General features: G+C 43.4%; 1 protein-coding gene across 1 annotated transcript; it reads right to left on the reverse strand.

The window, feature by feature from the left end:
• Window positions 1–94: 94 nt before the first annotated feature.
• On the reverse strand, window positions 95–18,322 carry cbx4 (chromobox homolog 4 (Pc class homolog, Drosophila)). Its single transcript, XM_080448074.1, has 5 exons — window positions 17,988–18,322; window positions 17,388–17,431; window positions 15,709–15,774; window positions 9,161–9,227; window positions 95–3,629 (listed from the first exon to the last, which is right to left on the reverse strand). Exons 1-5 carry the CDS (start codon window positions 18,054–18,056, stop codon window positions 2,097–2,099), a joined length of 1,779 nt encoding a protein of 592 aa, XP_080304200.1. The 5' UTR covers window positions 18,057–18,322; the 3' UTR covers window positions 95–2,096.
• Window positions 18,323–18,528: the final 206 nt, after the last annotated feature.

Below are 18,528 nucleotides of genomic sequence, written 5' to 3' on the forward strand. Positions count from 1 at the left end.
CTTAGTTACTTTACACCAATGACAAAAACACACATCACCAACCCCCCCCCCCCCACCCTCCCTTCCCTTCAGCCATCAAGAAGCGCCAACGAGGTCATTTCTGTTTGCTTTATTGTTAAAGACATACCATCCAGTAAGCTGTGCCAACAGCATCCAACCCCCTTATAGAGCAGAACAATCATTTTGACTTTGAACCAAGTGCAAGAAGGAATCAACAAAAAAGTAGCAAAAATAATGACCAAAAAAACATAGCAAAACGGACTCAAAGACATCTTTAAAAAAAAACTCAAAACAGACTACTGCTTCTGATGCAGATGACATACTGTATTTGTTTTGAACAACAAATTAAACGTAATAAATATTCTTTTTTTGTTGTATTTTTAGTCTTCATGATGCTTTTTTACGGCATTCTCACTGGCTTTGCATTAAGTGTGCGTACAAGGCAATTTAGACTCAAATGTAGGTTACATCCAACAGGCTTTCTAAAGGAAAACAAAACACAAACTATGACATTGGAATTTTCAGCAGCATAATCAGAAGAACAGCTTGCACTCATCGGATTGAACGTAACAGGATACAAAAGCCAGTCTCACGACTCCCATGTATAATCTTTCTTCACGACAACTAGTTTAATTACTAGTAAAGCCTGATTTATGTTTAGCTGCACGCCAGTGTCGCGCACGCCCCAAATAGTGGATCTACAAGCTCACAACAGCTTGTATAGAGCAGATCCGCTTTTTGCCGCACGCGTAAACACGGAATGCAACCAAGTACAAGTCAGGCATAACCCTGGTAGCTTGGTCTAAAATATATATAGCAATCACATATATTCCTCAGACAAACGATAATATTCAATAACAAAAATGAGATGAATATTGCTAATCTGTGTGACGTTCAAAATAAAGACACTCCTGAAATGGCTAGAATAGATATGCAATATTAACACCAGTCACGTGGGACGTCTAAAGCAACGTAATAAATCTCCAACTCATTATGTTAGGAATCAATAAGTCATCTTAATGGGAAAATGACATGGTTGATATATGACACTCTAGATATAATAAATCTTTTTTCTTTTGACAGATCACTTTCTTTAATGGTTACCACCCACTGAAAATGTTTGCCACACTTTATTCCTTGAAACGTTGCTAAAGGTAAAAGTGCAATATAGCAATAGATAGTGTAGCAATAGCGTATATCCGCCGTGACCTCTGTTGTGTCACAAGAGAGAGAGAAGTCAAGGCTTTTGACGACGTTCACACTCTGTGTGAAACGTGGTCACTTGACAAAAGGAAATTACTGGCAAATTCTGCGTGTTAGATTGTTGACACAGCATGTGTCCAAGTGCAGAGACACGTTGTTGTCATGGGGAAGTTGTGTACAGTGTGTTGTTGAACTCGAGTGCCAGGCGTACCAACCAAGCCTTCACATTTGCATTTCACGGCCATTTTACTTCTCTTACACCAAAGCCACAAACAAAAAAAAACAAAAAACAAATGAAGTATGGTCATTCAGAATGGAGGGGACATGAGTAGATTGTAAAGCAATAAAATGATTTTTTTTCCTTCCAATTCTTCACAAGTAGAATACATGGTACAAATTCAAGCGTACGCACACACAGGGAAATGCAGTTTAAGTGCTCTGAATTTGACGATCTTTCATCATCAACACCAAGCTCAACAGATTCCTCTCTACCTTCTATTATAGTTAAAATAACAGATATTAAGTACAAAATATGTAAAAACCCTTCATACATCTCAGGCTATAAGTTTGGTACCGGTATGAAACGACAGCAAAGCGATTCCGTTGACACCTGGTAAACGGATATTTTCCATGTCACTTTCAATTTGTATCTACCTGAAAGCAGTCACTCAAATCCTCGAGGGCACTTTCTTGGCTACAACATCACAGAGTTTACAGTATAAAACATTATTAGAAACATATTGGAATTTGAATGATAAATTATAAATTTTCATATATACAAAATTATCAAGTTTTTTTGTTGTTTTTTTTCTTTAGTTTTTTACATATGTACATATTAACAGGCAAGGCCAATTAGTCACTAGTACTCCAATTGTACAGAACCAACGGTTGGTTTAGAATGACACGTATTCCTTGAAGGTAACGGTGAGACTGTTCGTCGTGATGTCGGTGATGATAATGTTTCCCATAAACGGTGAGCGTTCTTTTACAACCTTCTTGTCCTTAGGCTTTTCCACCTGTTTCTCCATCTCCGGCGTCACGGGAGCTGGACTTTTAACTCTAGGCTCGGGAGATTTGACGCTGGGCTCGGGAGATTTAACGCTAGGCTCGGGACTTTTTACGCTAGGCTCTGGACTTTTTAGGCTAGGCTCGGGACTTTTTAGGCCAGACTCCGCTTCTGGTTCCGATTGCGTTTCTGGCACTGCTGGCTTCTTGCCCTTTGGACAGCTAAGGTCCATGGGCTCTTCTTGGTTTCCAGAGTCCGTAACGCCGTACGTATACGAGTTGCTACGGCGCGGGCCGCTGCAGTGGAGGTCCATGGGCTTGTCCTGTGGTGGACCCGCCGCGGCGCTGGGAACGCTGAAACTTCTGGAGCTCAGAAAAGTCTTGGGAAGGCTCCAGTCCTCCACGGGCTCCGACGTCTTACGCTTGCGGTCGCCGGAGAAGGAGGGGATCGCGATGTGGTCGTTGGCCGTGGGGGACGATGACATGTTCGTGTCCGTAGACCAAAGGGTGGGCGGCGGGCTGGCGGTTAGCTGTAAGGGCAGGTCGTCTGGCAAATCCGCCTGGCCACGAGCCACTTCCGTGTTGTATTCCTCCGCCGTGCTCGGGGAAGGTTTGGAGAATTGCCGGTCCATCGGGGAACACTTTGTGGGATGCTCTGCGACGGGCGGCGAGCTGCCGCCGTTGCAGCTCTCTTGCGGGACTCCGCTCTCCGGGAGCAGCTGCTCCGGCGTTTTGGTTCCGTGCGCGGGACTGTCTTCGGAGGACTTCGAGTGATGATGATGGTGATGGTGATGGTGATGCTTGTGGCCGTGTACCTTGTTACTGTCCATGTACTTGCTCATGACAATGACGATGCGTCCGTTCTTATTTTTGTTCTTGATTATCTTCATCTTGCCGCTAACGGCACTCGGTAGGGCGGCTTCTTTCGGGTTGGGCTTGAGGGCGTGTTCGCTCTCGGCCTCTTTGACGATGGCCGCGGGCTTCCCGATCTCCACCGCCAGCTCCACCGCCAGCTCTTTGACCTTGCTCAAGCAGCCAGTGTCTTTGTCGCGGACCCACTTCTGCTGCAGCGCCAGGGGCAGATTCCAGCCCGGATTGGTGGGTTTGCTGGTCGGCTCTTGAACCTGGACCACCTCCTTGAGCCTGGAGGCCTGCGCGTCGAACATGTTCCGGTCCGGCTCGTAGTGATGGTGCTTCTTGCTGTTGAGCTGGTAGATGAACTTCTTCTTGCCGTTAATGGTCAGCGGGTCGGCGGGGGCTTCCACGCTGCCCGGCTGGTACTGGTGGTGCTTCTTGCTGTTCAGCTGGTACTGCTGAACGGGGAGCTGGGAGCGCTGCACCGGCACCAGGCACTTCTCCGGTTCCGGGGACGTGTCCTCGAAACCTGCAGGCACGCTGGATCTGCGGGCAAAGGAGGGCACCTGAGAAGAACGGAAGAGAAAACGGACCGTTAACATTTGTTGTGTTTTTTTTCAGTGTGTTTTCACACACCATGAACATACAACGATGAATACGTAACTAAAATAGAGATCCCAGTGACTTTAAACTGGGATGCAGTCTCCTTAATATCTCTTAAGGTGCGTTCCCGACCGAAAGATAAAATATCTTTCTAGTCGCTTGGAATTGCTTCACTTTGGGCGACCAAAGTCCAGCGATTTCAAGCGACAAGAAAGATATTCTAGCTTTCGGTTCGGGAACGCTGACCAGCGTTGGTTGGTTGGTTGGGGGGGAGAAGCAAACGTTGCCTCTGTTGAAATTTACCAGCTGGAGCAAAGATACCGATGCGACGGTCCCGTTCGCACCGCTCGATGCAATGTTACGTCAAGCCGCGTTTTTTTATGTTGTTGTTGTTTTTTTTCCAGTAGAGGAGTGACTCCATCCAGGGCGGGATTCAAACCGGGGACTCGCTGTCAGGAATCAGAGCCTACGCGGTATGCGCACTAGCACTCAGCTATCGGGCACCCTAATAATATTTAAGGTTTCGTTAAGTAAGTCGGTCGAAGTAGCTTATTGTCGTCATCATCATCATGAGCGAAGCATCGAGGGTCGTCTATGCCCCCTTGCAAGGTGCTAAATCTGGCGTCAGCTCCCAGTACGTACAGTACTTAGTTACTTACCCAAGCCACTGCTACTCATATGGCGAGTTGGTGGGGCCCGGGATTGAACCCAGAGCCAAAGCGATCGAGCGCCATACCAAAACAATCACCGCCTGCCGCACCGGCCTTAAGGCCTGGCGGAAATAGAAATATTAGGCAATTAAACAGTCAAAGGGCATTTCTAGTACACGAGACCTTGCATTGTACTTGCGCAGTATTGCCAAAACATGCAAAAGAGGCGTGGCCCCTTCAGATGTCATTTAGAACTATCCAATTAAAAATCCAAATAATGAATCCAGTGCGCCACTTAACCACTTAAACCCCCGTATAACTACGTATTGTTGTACATCAAATAGCTTAAAATAGCCGATCTACAAGCTCACGGCGCGTTGCAACATGTAGCGAGCATGTGGCGTTAACTTGCGACACGTTATGAGCTCGTAGATCTGCCATTTTCCCCGCAAATGTTCTTTTATTTTCATCAAATCTTCGTCGATTTGTTCGGCAAATGCTCCATTTTCACCGGACGTTCTGCCGTGTTGAACGACGTTTCGGCTATAATGACATACTTGACCCAAAATAGAGACGCTAGGGTTCCCCAAGTGTTTAAAGCAGTGGTTCGCTAACTTTTTAGCTCGAGTCCCACAGGACCCAAACTAGTGAAAAATATTTTCACTACTTCTAAAAAGTTTTTTTTAATTTATGGAATTTGTTAGATTTAAAATAATAACAAATAATAAATAAGAAGAAGAAGAAGAAGAAGAAGAAGAAGAAGAAGTAGAAATAGAAATAGAAATAGAAGTAGAAGAAGAAGAAGAAGAAGAAGAAGAAGAAGAAGAAGAAGAAGAAGAAGAAGAAGAAGAAGAAGAAGAAATAAAGAAATAAATAAGCTCTAGGGAAGATTTTGCTCAATTTACAATTCAGGCATTTAGCAGACGCTCTTAACCACAGAGCGACTTACAATGAGCAAGGTGAACACATACATTAAAAATGCAGAGAGAAAGTGTAGTTGTCTCTGTAAAATAGAATCATGAGTAAACCAAAGACCAAGACTCGTCGTGACCCATAAAAAGGGGTGCCGACCCGACCCGACCCAGTGTTTGGGTAAACACTGGGTGTTTAAAGAACATGCCATGTCGTGTGCTTTCGAATCCCATCGCACTCTATCCGAAGTGCCTTTTAGATCGCCTTTTAAAACACTATTCTGTTTAATGCTGCTTTTAACAGTTATTATTTCCCCCCTTTCAGATCGCCTTTTAAAACACTATTCTGTTTAATGCTGCTTTTAACAGTTATTATTTCCCCCCTTTTCTGATCGCCTTTTAAAACACCTATATTTAATAATATTAGTTAGTTCTTTTAGATCGCCTTTTAAAACACCATTCTGTTTGCTGCTGCTTTTAACACATCGGGTGCCAAACACGGTCTGAACCGTGTTTGCGCAGAGTAGCGGTCCGGTGCCGAACACGGTCCAGACCGTGAAATATGTCTTTTTGTTTTTTTTGTTTTTCTCCACACGGGCGGGGCTAGAGCAGCTCTGGGAGTACCCATTGTGATCTTGAGAAGGATAGGCCAGATAGATCACCGGAAAAACAAAAACATGGCTGCCATCCACTTCCTGTCTATTTCCTTCTTTAAAACACCTATATCTCCGAATCTGTTTCCGGTGGGGAAAACCGGTCATGCGCGATGCGCGATCCCCCCCCCATTGTAACTCGCGAGTGAAATGTTATCGTTCCAGGCTGTAGCCAGGGTCATCGCGCAACATGAATGGATGTTTTTTTTTACATGGATTTGCTCCTCGTGGAGTCTAGAGCTTTAAACAGCAAAGCGCAGTCAATGGGGAGAATGCTGGCACCCAACGTAAGTTGTTATGAAAAAATGCTGGCACCCAATGTGTTAACAGTTATTATTTCCCCCTTTTCTCTTCTGGACGATATTTCCTATAAATGGAAGTTCAGTTTAACTGTTTACTGTAACTGTACATATATTTTTATTCTACTCGTTTATTTAAAGGACCCCAATGGAAACGAGCCAATGCAAATAAACCAGTAGAAATCGAACAATAAAATATGTACAGTTACACAAAACAGTTCAATTAAACATTCATAGGAAAACAATTCAGAGGAGAAAGGGGGAAAATAACCGTTAAAAGTAGCAGCAAACAGAATGGTGTTTTAACCCATTAAGACCGGGGACGCATCTGCGTCTCAAAAATAGCAGATATACAAGCTCATAGCGCGGCACCGAGTGCCGCGCTACGAGCTTGTAGATCTGCTATTTTTGAAAAATATTGAAAAAATATTTTCCAGATTTTTTTCAAAAAACTGTTGAGATTTAGATTTTTTAAAGAATCGCCTCAGGTCTTAATGGGTTAAAAGGCACTTCGGATAGAGTGCGTTGTGATTGGAAAGCACGCTGCCATGTCTCCCATCATCCTCTCTCCCCTCCCCCCTCCCCCCTCCCCCTCCTCCTGCTATAGCAGGATGACCTCTCGGGTCCGTCAGCGGGGCACCGTGCTGGAACGCTCCAAGACACTTGGGCCGTGACCTTTAAGGTCAGAGAAATGCCACCAGACATGTCACGCTTTATCCCTGATTCCCCCCGGCCACGTGTGTGTGTGTGTGAGTCTACACCAGTGGTGGAAAGTAACTAAGTACATTTACTTAAGTACTGTACTTAAGTACAATTTTGAGGTATTTGTACTTTACTTGAGTATTTCCAATTTCCAATACTTTTACTTCTACTCCACTACATCTCAGAGGCAAATATTGTACTTTTACTCCACTACAATTATTTGAAAACTTTAGTTACTAGTTACTTTTCAGATATAAACTATGATATAATGAAACACACATTAACCACTTTAACCCTATTTTATACATAGGCTATTTGAAAATAGCCGATCTACAAGCTCACAACGCGTCGCAGCGTGACGCGTTGTGAGCTTGTAGATCTGCTATTTTCAAATATTTAGTACTTTTACTTTTGGTACTTTAAGTACATTTTGATGCCAATACTTTTGTACTTTTACTCAAGTAAATTTTGAATTCTGGACTTTTACTTGTAACAGAGTATTTTTATATTGCAGTATTGGTACTTTTACTTAAGTAAAGAATTTCAGTACTTTTTCCACCACTGGTCTACACACACACACACACACACACACACACACACACACACACACACACACACACACACACACACACACACACACACACACACACACACAGGCAGAACGGTATGCGAGTGTGTGTGTGTGTGTGTGTGTGTGTGTGTGTGTGTGTGTGTGAGGGTACACTCCAGAACGGTATGCTAGTATGCACGTTACGGAAGCCGCACGCTGCATGGCTAAAGCTGCACAGTGCAGGGTGTCTTCAACGTCTTTCAGGCCAAGGACCCCCTGAGGCTGAGAGATAAAGCAGGGACCCCCATTAGGTATTGCATAAAGTGTATATATATTTTCCTTCATAGATTTTATAGGCTAGCTCCATAGACTTGTTTGACAGCACCGCATGTCATCGGTATGTGTTGGATTCATGTTAATGTGGATTTTCAGACATTTAACCAGTCAATACTAAGTCACAGCACACAGCGCGAGGCGTTGTGTGCTTGTAGATCTGCTATTTCTTTTGTCTTAAGTTCTCCTCAGAATAGGGACGCTTGGTTGAAGTGGTTAATGTAAAAATCACATAAAGATTTGGCGGACCCCCACTAGTAACTCTGATGACCCCCTGTTGAAGACCTCTGGCACAGTGCATACATACATCCACTCTGGAGCTTCTCAAAATATTGTTGCTGTGGGGCAGACACGTCTTACTATATTCTAACTTTGTGTGTTTTTTTCCCATAGATTAACGCCTTACTTTATCAAATTACAGCGTCACACAAAGTTTGTACTGTATTGTATTTGTATCGTATAGTATTATATTATATGTATTACTGATGAATTGAGCGCAATGAACCAAAATGTAAACAAGCCCCCCATGGGGCTTTTTTTGTTATCCTTTTAGCATAAAACCTTTGACTGTACTACCGGTACTGTTAACAAACTTGTTCATTAAGTATAAAATCAATCAATCAAACATGAAGTAGGGCATTAATTTACCCCCCAAAAAAGAGAAAAAAGTTGAAATATGGAGATATGAGGTTTCTGCCCGACACCAACGATCTGAGATAGTAGTAAAATAAACAAAAATGGAAGACACTTCAGTAGCTTTGAATTGCCGTTAAAAAAACGCCCTCTCTTTGGGAGGAACATTTCACTAATAGGAAAATGGAAGAAGCTCATTTGGCGCAGTGCGGAGCATAGATTCACAAAGAAAAAAGAATATGAAGCACTCCATTCTTTTTTTTACAATAAAGAAAAAGCCTAAAGTGAAACGAGTGTTTTTGCACACACAGCTATTTAGCATAAAACATAATGAAAACTCAGAGATAAAGAGGAGAGCACTCAAGCAACACTTCCACAACCTCAGGCTCCACAAAACAGCTGGGAAACACTGTCCTCTCTCTATCCTCCCCCCCCCCCCTCTCTCTCTCTCTCTCTCTCTCTCTCTCTCTCTCTCTCTCTCTCTCTCTCTCTCTCTCTCTCTCTCTCTCTCTCTCGGCACGAGCAGATGTACAAGCAATGCGTTGCCACGCGATGTGTTGTGAGCTTGTAGATCTGATCTTTTTGAATAGCCAAGAAAAAGAAAAGAAATTCCGCTTAAGTGATCAAACCGGTCCTCATTTTTTTCTGGGGACCCCCCCTGCCTGCAACCCCCTCAAGGACGACCGCACTCACCCACCCACCCCTCCCCCCCCCCCCCCCAAAAATAGAAAAGAGAAAGGCAATGCAATGACATGAAACGTACCTGGACTAAGAGATGCTTTGGCTTTGGACCTCGTTTACGATATCCCATCAGCTGCTCCTGTCTCTCCCTGTGAAGACAAAAGGAGGATGATCTTTGTTTACAATGCTTGGCATAACCACACGCATAAATCACGCACACACACACACACACACACACACGCACACGCACACGCACACGCACACGCACACGCACACGCACACGCACGCGCACACGCACGCACACAGAAAAAGAAAACATTGATTTTTAATTAAAAAAAATCTATGACATTGCTTTATGTCGAGACATAACACAAAGTTCCCGTGGTGGAAAAATTCCGGCTTCAGCTTTTTACCATATTCATTAATTTTCCTCCTTCTACCTATTCAAGGTTGAAAGTGGAATTTTTTATTTGGAAGACTAATGAAGGCCCCACGACGTGCGCGCGTGCGTTGCGTTGTGCCCCCGTGCTGCAAAGCATTATGGTTCCTCATTTGCATAGCTCTCTCCATGGTAATCGGCCCATTCCACATTCTCATTATGGAGGGGGAAATTCAATTAAGGTTACAGCGGGGCGAGCCTCTCCCTCCTCCCGCTCGCAGAGCCTTCCCTTCCCTTCCATGCGCTCCGGTCGCATTCAGAACCTTAATTAGGGTCATAAGGTAGATATGAAATGGGATAAATACATACTGGGGGTTGAAAATATGCAGGCACACCACTCGGTGCCTTCATGTGCAAAGGCACAATGACTCAATAACCAACATGGAAAATGCAGCCTTTTAATAACTCAGATCTGTAGAGCAGTGGTTCTCAAACATTCTCATGTCAAGGACCCCCAAACGTATATGTATTTGGCCGTGGACACCCCCCATCTCAAAAATATTGTTCCAGGGACGCCCCAGAATAGAAGATGTGTGTGAAAAGAATTCAAAATGATTAAAAATGTTCCAAACATTGTTGAGATTTTTTTTAAATAATTTCAAAAATAGCAGATCTACAAGCTCATAGCGCGGCACTCAGTGCCGCGCTATGAGCTTGTAGATCTGCTATTTTTGAATAGCCGAAAGTATAAAATATGGTTAACGGTTGAAATGATTGTGACGCTATATCAACTCATTTTGCTAGGGGACCCCTTGGTACAACCCTCAAGGACCCCTGGGGGTCCCCACTTTGAGAACCAATGCTCTAGAGCACTGGTTCTCAAAGTGGGGGGGGGGGGGGGGTTACAAGGGGTCCCCAGCTAAAATAATGGATAGTTACTTAAGAAAGTAAGTAAAAAGAAATCCTTCTCTTATGGGGGTCCTTGGCATTATCTTTTCAAATGGGGGTCCGCAGGCTAATATGTATACATTTTGGGGTCCTTGACATGAAAAGGTTTGAGAACCACTGCTCTAGAGAAACTGCAAACCAGGGGCCGGAGGAAACATATCGGTATTATATCAATATCGTGATGTGACACGAGATATTGTCTAGGATTTTGGATATTGCAATATCATGATATGGCATAACTGCTGTCTTTTACACAGCCTCTGTCATTTTTAGATGTCTTTTGCTATTTAAAAATAGCAGATCTACAAGCTCATAGCGCGGCACGAGTGCCGCGCTATGAGCTTGTAGATCTCCTATTTTTGAAAAATCGTGAAAAGTTGCGCAAATCTTTGGGCATATTTTTTTTTTTAAGCGAACATTTATATACAAAATCTTTGCTTCTGGGTGTTCCTGGAACAAAATATTTGACAAATGTTTCGCTTTAAATAATATCAAAGATTTGCACACATTTTCACGATTTTTCAAAAAATAGCAGATCTAGAAGCTCATAGCGCGGCACTCGCTATGAGCTTGTATATCTGCTATTTTTGAATAGCCAAAGAAATCTAAAACGACAGACGTGCGTTCCGGGATTCAATGGGTTAAGCCCCTATTTTACTGTGATGTTCAAAAATAGCGATGCGATGCATTGTGAGCTAGTATAGGTATATACAATTTTTCTAAATCCATGTCCATATCGCAGCAACTGCATGTCATCAGTGTGTGTTGGATTCATGTTAATGGGGATTTTCAGACATTTAACCAGTTCAACCGTCAATACTAAGTAAACTTGACCTTTCACTCTGTACTTGGTCTGCTCTTTTTTCCACCCACCCCAAACCTCTTTGCCCGAAAATAGCAGATCTACAAGGTTCTACTGAAAACCTACAGAATAATATGTATTCAAAGTAAACACAACCCTCACTGCAGGGAGCAGAGATGGATGGAGGGTGTGGCGGTATTATTCTGGCTACTGGACCATGTGAAATACTCTTCCCCCCATATAATCCTTGACTCATCATCACCACCATCGGCTCATAAATAACCAGTGATCCAGTGAAGGGCCTGCATGCATAATATAAGAGCGTTTCTGCCGCTATGGGCCTTTTAGCAAAGGGATGTACAAAAAAATGTGAGAGCCGACATTATAAACTGCAGGGAGGAGGGAATCTATGAACTTTGGTCATCATTCATAACACAATGATGTGTGTGTGATTTCACGCCGGAGACATGCAAACGGGGCGACCCCTATTTACGGGAGATTTGGCAATTACAGCCTCCCTCGCCGGCCGCCCCTCCCCCATCCTCTGGGAGCCGAGCGTCCACACACATACATACACACACGCACACGCGCACACACACACACACACACACACACACACACACACACACACACACACACACACACACACACACACACACACACACACACACACACACACACACACACACACACACACACACACACACACAGTACAGGCCCAGACCTACACACAGGCAGCCTGCTGAGGGAACTGGGGACTATGGGATGGGAGCACTGGGACTATGGGATGGGAGCACTGGGAATGCTGTGGAACGCTGCATGTATTTCACATTTCGTCGTTCGCTGTCGGGTGGAAACCTTGTATGTCCAAAACTGTTACTTTTCAGGAAATGGAGAAAAAATTAGTACCTGTGTTCCAATGGATCAAAGGTAGTTATTATTTGGCCACAAGCCGCCTTGCAGTCGCTGTACCGCACTGCACTGAAAAGAGAGCTATAAGCCAGAAGGCAGCGCTGTCGATATACCGAGCAATCTTCGTTCCTACTCTCACCTATATGTTGTTGATTTCGTCGACCAAAACTATGATGAACAATGATCGTCGACTACCTTTTTTCACTGACGAAAACTAAATAAAAACTAAGCTATGATGACTAAAACTAAGACTAAATATATTGACAATTTCGTCAACAAATTAAAACTAGACTAAAATGTTAGTGAGGGATCTAGTGGAGAAGAGATCCAGTAGAACTAAAAGACAAGTCATTTTATGCTTGGTTGCGCTCGGGTGTTGCGCTCTGAAAATAGCAGATCTACAAGCTCACAACGTGTCGCAGCGCGACGCGTTGTGAGCTTGTAGATCTTCTATTTTCAGCATGCAACCAAGTTTAAAATCAGCCATTATGACACCATCAAGGCACCGCCAACATACATTCTAGTCGACTAAATCAACTGTAGATTTAGTCGACTATAATCTTATGGTATTTAGTCGACTAAAACTAGACTAACAGTAAAACATTTCAGATGACTAAAATATGACTACAAATAAATGGAATTTTATTCAAAAGACTATGACTAAAACTAAATCAAAGTCTGTTGTCAAAATCAACATTACTATAAGGTCATGAAGTGTGTGTGGGGTCATGACCGAAAGAATATGATTGCGGATACAAGCGGCCCAAAATGAGTTTTCTCGGACGGGGGGGGGCTGGCCTCTCTCCCTTAGAGATAGTTCAGTCATTCGCGAGAGACTCAGGAGTAGAACCGCTGCTCCTTCACTTGGAAAGGAGCCAGCTAAGGTGGTTTTGGGGCATCTATGCCTCCTTAGCGTTTCCCTAGGGAGGTGCACGTCCCACTGGGAGGAGGAGGAGAGGGGGGGGATTACATCTCCACACTGGCCTTGGAACGCCTCGGGATCCCCCAGGAGGAAGTGGCTATAATGTTTCTCTGGAAATTTAAGTCTGGAACTCTCTGCTTGAAACTGTTGCCCCCGCGACCCGCTTCCGGATAAGCGGTTGAAGATGGATGGGATGGCTCTCTTGTTAACATTTGTTAATACTTTTCGTTGGTTCAAAAATACTGTTCGCTAAAACCCACAGACAAACTTAACTACTTTAAAAAAAAAATATGAAAAAACCCAAGAAGTTGTAATATGGAGATACAAGGTTTCTGCCAGACAGAAATATGCTTCTCTCTCTGGCTCTATGGCTTCTCATGCAGTCCCATGAACAGACCGGAACCTCCACACACTTTACACCAGTGGTTCTCAAACCTTTTCATGTCAAGGACCCCCCAAAATGATAGGTATTTGGCCGCGGACCCCCATCTAAACATATGTTGTTCCAGGGACCCCCCAGAAGCAAAGATTTGAGTTACAAATGTTCGCTTTAAGAAATGTTGTATTCAAAGATTTGCAAAAATGTTGACGATTTCTCCAAATAAATAGCAGGGACTCTGTTTCTTTTTTCTTCCTGACATGGATCTAACAGTATTTGATTTCACAGATTTCACAGTCCACCATTGATATGCTTTATTATGGCCCGTTACTCATCAAGGCATCTGTCTACATTGTTTGGGGTTTTAGGTAGTTTTTTTTTCGACCACAAATGTAAAATTACAGGCCCTATCTTTGGAATTTGGTGCGTGGAAAACAAAATGGTTGATTTGCTACAATGGAAGAGATGCAACGCAAGAGAGGATTCTCACAACATTAAAGGACCACAACAATGTAAACAAAGGGGACAGCAAAATATGTTGTTCCAGGGACCACACCCCCCTCAGCTCGAATGAGCTTGTATATCTGCTCTTTTTTGGAATAGCCAAAAGAGATCTAAAATGACACAGATGTGTTCCCAGGTGGAATCTGGATTAATAAACTACAACTGACAGCTAATAGCTAAATAACTGGTAGTCACAAAAACCACCATCCTAGAGTGTTGTTGTAGGCCTGCAGCCTGCCTACTGCACATAGCAGCTCATGCTATGTGTACACTCTTGATTCTAGTGAACCATATGGCACATTTTAGACAATTTCCTGGTAGCTCTTATCTTCCTATAAAATCACGTTGGGATCCAGTAAGCGAAAACAATTTCCTCATAAGCATAGTTTCAGTGCATCACTGACCAGTGGTGGAAAAGAGTACTGACATGTTTTACGTCTTAAGTAAAAGTATCGATACTGCAATGTAGTTGTAACTCTGTTACAAGTGAAAGTCCGGAATTCAAAATTGACTTGAGTAAAAGTACAAAGGCATTTGGTATCAAAATGTACTTAAAGTACCAAAAGTAAAAGTACTAAAATGTTTGAGAATAGCAGATCTACAAGCTCACAACGCGTTGTGAGCTTGTAGATCGGCTATTTTCAAATAGCCTAGGTACAAAATAGGGCTAAAGTGGTTAATGTATGTTTTATAATGCAATAATGTATATCTGCAACATAGCTAGTAACTAAAGTTTTCAAATAATTGCAGTGGAGTAAAAAGTACAATATTTGCCTCTGAGATGTAGTGGAGTAGAAGTAAAAAGAATAGAAAAATGGAAATAAAGTAAAAGTATCTCAAAACTGTACTTAAGTACAGGACTTGAGTAAATGTACTTAAGTTACTTTACACCACTGCCACTGACCTCATAAGAAAAACAACAGAAACCACTGACTAGCCAATACCTGGAGTGTTCCCAGTGAAACTGGGTCATGATGCAAGATCCAACAGCTATAGCTATAGTCGTAAAAAAACACTTGTTATGTTGACATGTAAAGTATATACGCAGTGTTGCCAGATGTTGCGAGATAAATAAGCGACCAGGTCTATGAAAACAAGCCCAAAAGAAGCGACTATTAGGCCACAGGAGCACTTAAAACCTATATGCATCTGACATTTGTAAATAGCGGATTAATACAAAATAATTTGGGGGGGTCCTTGACACGAAAAATGTCTGAGAAAACACTGGTTTAAACAATAGCTGTTCAATTGTATTGAAACAAGCAACTAATACAGTTTAGAAACAAGCCAAAAGAATGCAATGCAAAAAAAAAATACAAGCTCAGAATAGCTAAAAATCGTAGATATACAAGCTCATAGCACGGCACTCGGTACCGTGCTGTGAGCTTGTAGATCTGCTATTTTTTTAATTATTAGAAAAATTCTCAGTGCAATGCAACAACCAATATTTACAAGCGAAAGTCACTTATAATACCGTAAGCAGACATGGCAACACTGCATAAATATATATCAGATCCAATAATTCTATACAAGCCATTGCTTCTAATTGAGCTGCCTTCTGTCAGACAGTCTCTGCACTGCAGACTGTGTGTGAGGGGGGGGGGGGTATCAATAACAGTGTTACTACAGCGCCCCTCCCCCCACAACCATATAAGGTCATGCCTGAACTCGAGGCTGCGCGGCCATGTCCAAAGTCTCTCTCTCTCTCTCTCTCTCTCTCTCTCTCTCTCTCTCTCTCTCTCTCTCTCTCTCTCTCTCTCTCTCTCTCTCTCTCTCTCTCTCACCTGGTCTGGAACGCTACCAGGAGCCTCGGGTCAAGGATGTTTTCCTCTGGTTCCCATGTGTTGTATCTGTTGGGGGGGGGGGGGGGGGGGGGCAGGGGACATGTTAGCATTCTATCGCCAGAGAAATGTCCCTTATGTCTGGTCTCATGATACTGTAGTAGTATCCTAGTATGATACTGTAGTATCCTAGTATGATACTGTAGTATCCTAGTATGATGATACTGTATCCTAGTATGTAGTATCCTAGTATGATACTGTAGTATCCTAGTATGTAGTATCCTAGTATCATACTGTAGTATCCTAGTATGTAGTATCCTAGTATATACTGTAAAGTATCCTACTGTAGTATCCTAGTATCATACTGTAGAGTATCCTAGAATTATACTGTATCCTAGTAGAATCCTAGTATCATACTGTAGAGTATCCTAGAATGATACTGTATCCTAGTAGAATCCTAGTATCATACTGTAGAGTATCCTAGAATGATATTGTAGTATCCTAGTATATGTAGTATCCAAGTATCATACTGTATCCTAGAATGATACTGTAGTATGTAGTATCCTAGTATCTTACTGTAGAGTATCCTAGAATGATACTGTATATCCTAGTATGTAGTATCCAAGTATCATACTGTAGACTGTACAGTGTAGAGTATCCTATAGAATTATACTGTAGTATCTATCCTGGTATGATACTAGTATCCTTGTATGCTCTCTCTCTCTCTCTCTCTTGTAATGTAATCACTCATTGCTGCGACGATATAGCAAAGTATGCAAAGTAGAAATGATGACAGTTACGTTTACGTTTACGCACAAGTCTCCATAAAATATCCAAATGCGTCATTCTTTCTGCAGCATTGAAATTCACATCATAAGAGACAGCGTTCATCAGAAAGAACAGCGAATCACTCACAGCTAAATGACATGTCAAAAAAGAGTCTCTCTCTCTCTCTCTCTCTCTCTCTCACACACACACACACACACACACACACACACACACACACACACACACTCTCTCTCTCTCTTCACAGACTGCAATGGACCAACAGCCTTCCTTTTTTTTTTTGCAGTTCTACAGTCGGCCATTTTAGCACCGCTGTCTCATAAATTCACTGGCAAGGAGAAGAAGCAGCAGCAATAATTAAAAGAGGATTATAATAGTAAGGCTGCATGTCGTCTATACGCCGCCTTCCTTCCTCTCTCGTCTAGCATAAATTAGTGAAGGCATGTTACAATGTATCCATGCGCTGTGCATGGGCTGATGAATACATTGTACACACACACACACACACACACACACACACACACAGGGGGGGGGGTCATTTTTTAACCCAAACCCCTCAAGTCTGAGTTCAATTGCGTGCCCTGCAGGGTGTCATGCACCACAACACACACACACACACACACACACACACACACACACACACACACACACACACACACACACACACACACACACACACACACACACACACACACACACACACACACACACACACACACACACACACACACACACACACGCTCTGATGTGCGTGCGCGCAATACCTACTAGTCTAGCACACATACGCGTATTGACATTTGATCATACGAGGCTGCAGCATTTTTCTGCTCACCGGTCATAAAAAACAATAAGCATACAAACTAATACTGATGATGATGATGAAGAAGAAGACTTACTTGGGAGACCAACCTCTCCACTTGACCAGGTACTCGATCTTGCCCTGTTGGGAGGAGAGGGAGGGGGGAGGGGGGAGGGGGGGGAGAATTCGGTGAGCGCCTTAATTAGGATCCGACAACATGTTTAACGGACCTGTCCTTGGGCCGCTCTTTTTTTTTTATTCCAACTGATGCTGCTTTCCACCGCGCAATAGAAGGGTGTCGCTTGCCCCCCACCCCCCCCCCCCACCCCCCAAAAAAATTTGGATGACCGATCTAGAAGATCACAACGCATGCAATGCGTTGTGATCTTGTAGATTGATCCTCCAAAAAAATGTGGGGGGGGGGGCAAGCGACAACATTGCAACATTGTAGCAACGCGACAGGCGACATTGTAGCAATGCAACGCAATGCGTTGTGATCTTGTAGAGATCGGTCCAAAATGCAACGCAATGCGTTGTGATCTTGTAGATCGATCCAGAAATGCAACGCAATGCGTTGTGAGCTTGTAGATCGGGTCCTTTTTTTTTTTTTTTTTTTTTCTCCTTTTTTTTCTGACAAGCCAAACCGTCGTCGTTCGTAGCCGATGATGATGTATTCATATTTTTTTTTCTCTTTTACCTTCCGAATGCGTTTCTTCTCGATGCCCTCCACCGCGAACACATGCTCCCCGGCTGCAGGCAGCTCCATAAGAGGATTGGTGAAAACAGGGGGGCTTGGATGAGCCTCCTTCACAAGGTATATGGACCAGGCTTCTGCTCGGCTTGGTACTTTTCCAGTTGTGTGTGTGTGTGTGTGTGTGTGTGTATGTGTGGTGTTTCAAAAAACCAAACTGTATTCCCTCCTCCTCTTCTCTCTCTCTCTCTCTCTCTCTCTCTCCTCTCCGTATGCTAGGCGCTCTCTCTCTCTCTCTCTCTATTTCGCACTCTCTCTCTCTCTCTCTCTCTCAGGGTCCTCCTCGGCAGTAAAAAGCTAGAGAGACATCCATCCACACACACAGCTCTGCAGAGTGAGAGAGGAGGAGCAGATCATGCAATAGCTTTCAGGCTAGTGCGCGTGACGTCAGGAGGAGGAGGAGGAGGAGGAGGAGGAGGAGGAGGAGGGGAGGTGAAAACCTTTTGCACATATATGATCCCTCCCTGCTGGTCAGAGAGAGAGAGAG

The sequence above is a fragment of the Gymnoscopelus braueri genome, assembly GCF_963280865.1.
Source record: "Gymnoscopelus braueri genome assembly, chromosome: 13".
Lineage (NCBI taxonomy): Eukaryota > Metazoa > Chordata > Actinopteri > Myctophiformes > Myctophidae > Gymnoscopelus > Gymnoscopelus braueri.

Bases quoted from the DNA above. Each gene is read 5' to 3' on its own strand.
- cbx4 (XM_080448074.1), bottom strand. From the start codon at position 18,056: ATGGAGCTGCCTGCAGCCGGGGAGCATGTGTTCGCGGTGGAGGGCATC. The intron at 9,228-15,708 runs GTGAGAGAGAGA...TTGTCTTCACAG, and splicing joins CTGGTAGCGTTCCAGACCAG to GGAGAGACAGGAGCAGCTGA. The intron at 3,630-9,160 runs GTACGTTTCATG...CGTTCTTCTCAG, and splicing joins CAAAGCATCTCTTAGTCCAG to GTGCCCTCCTTTGCCCGCAG.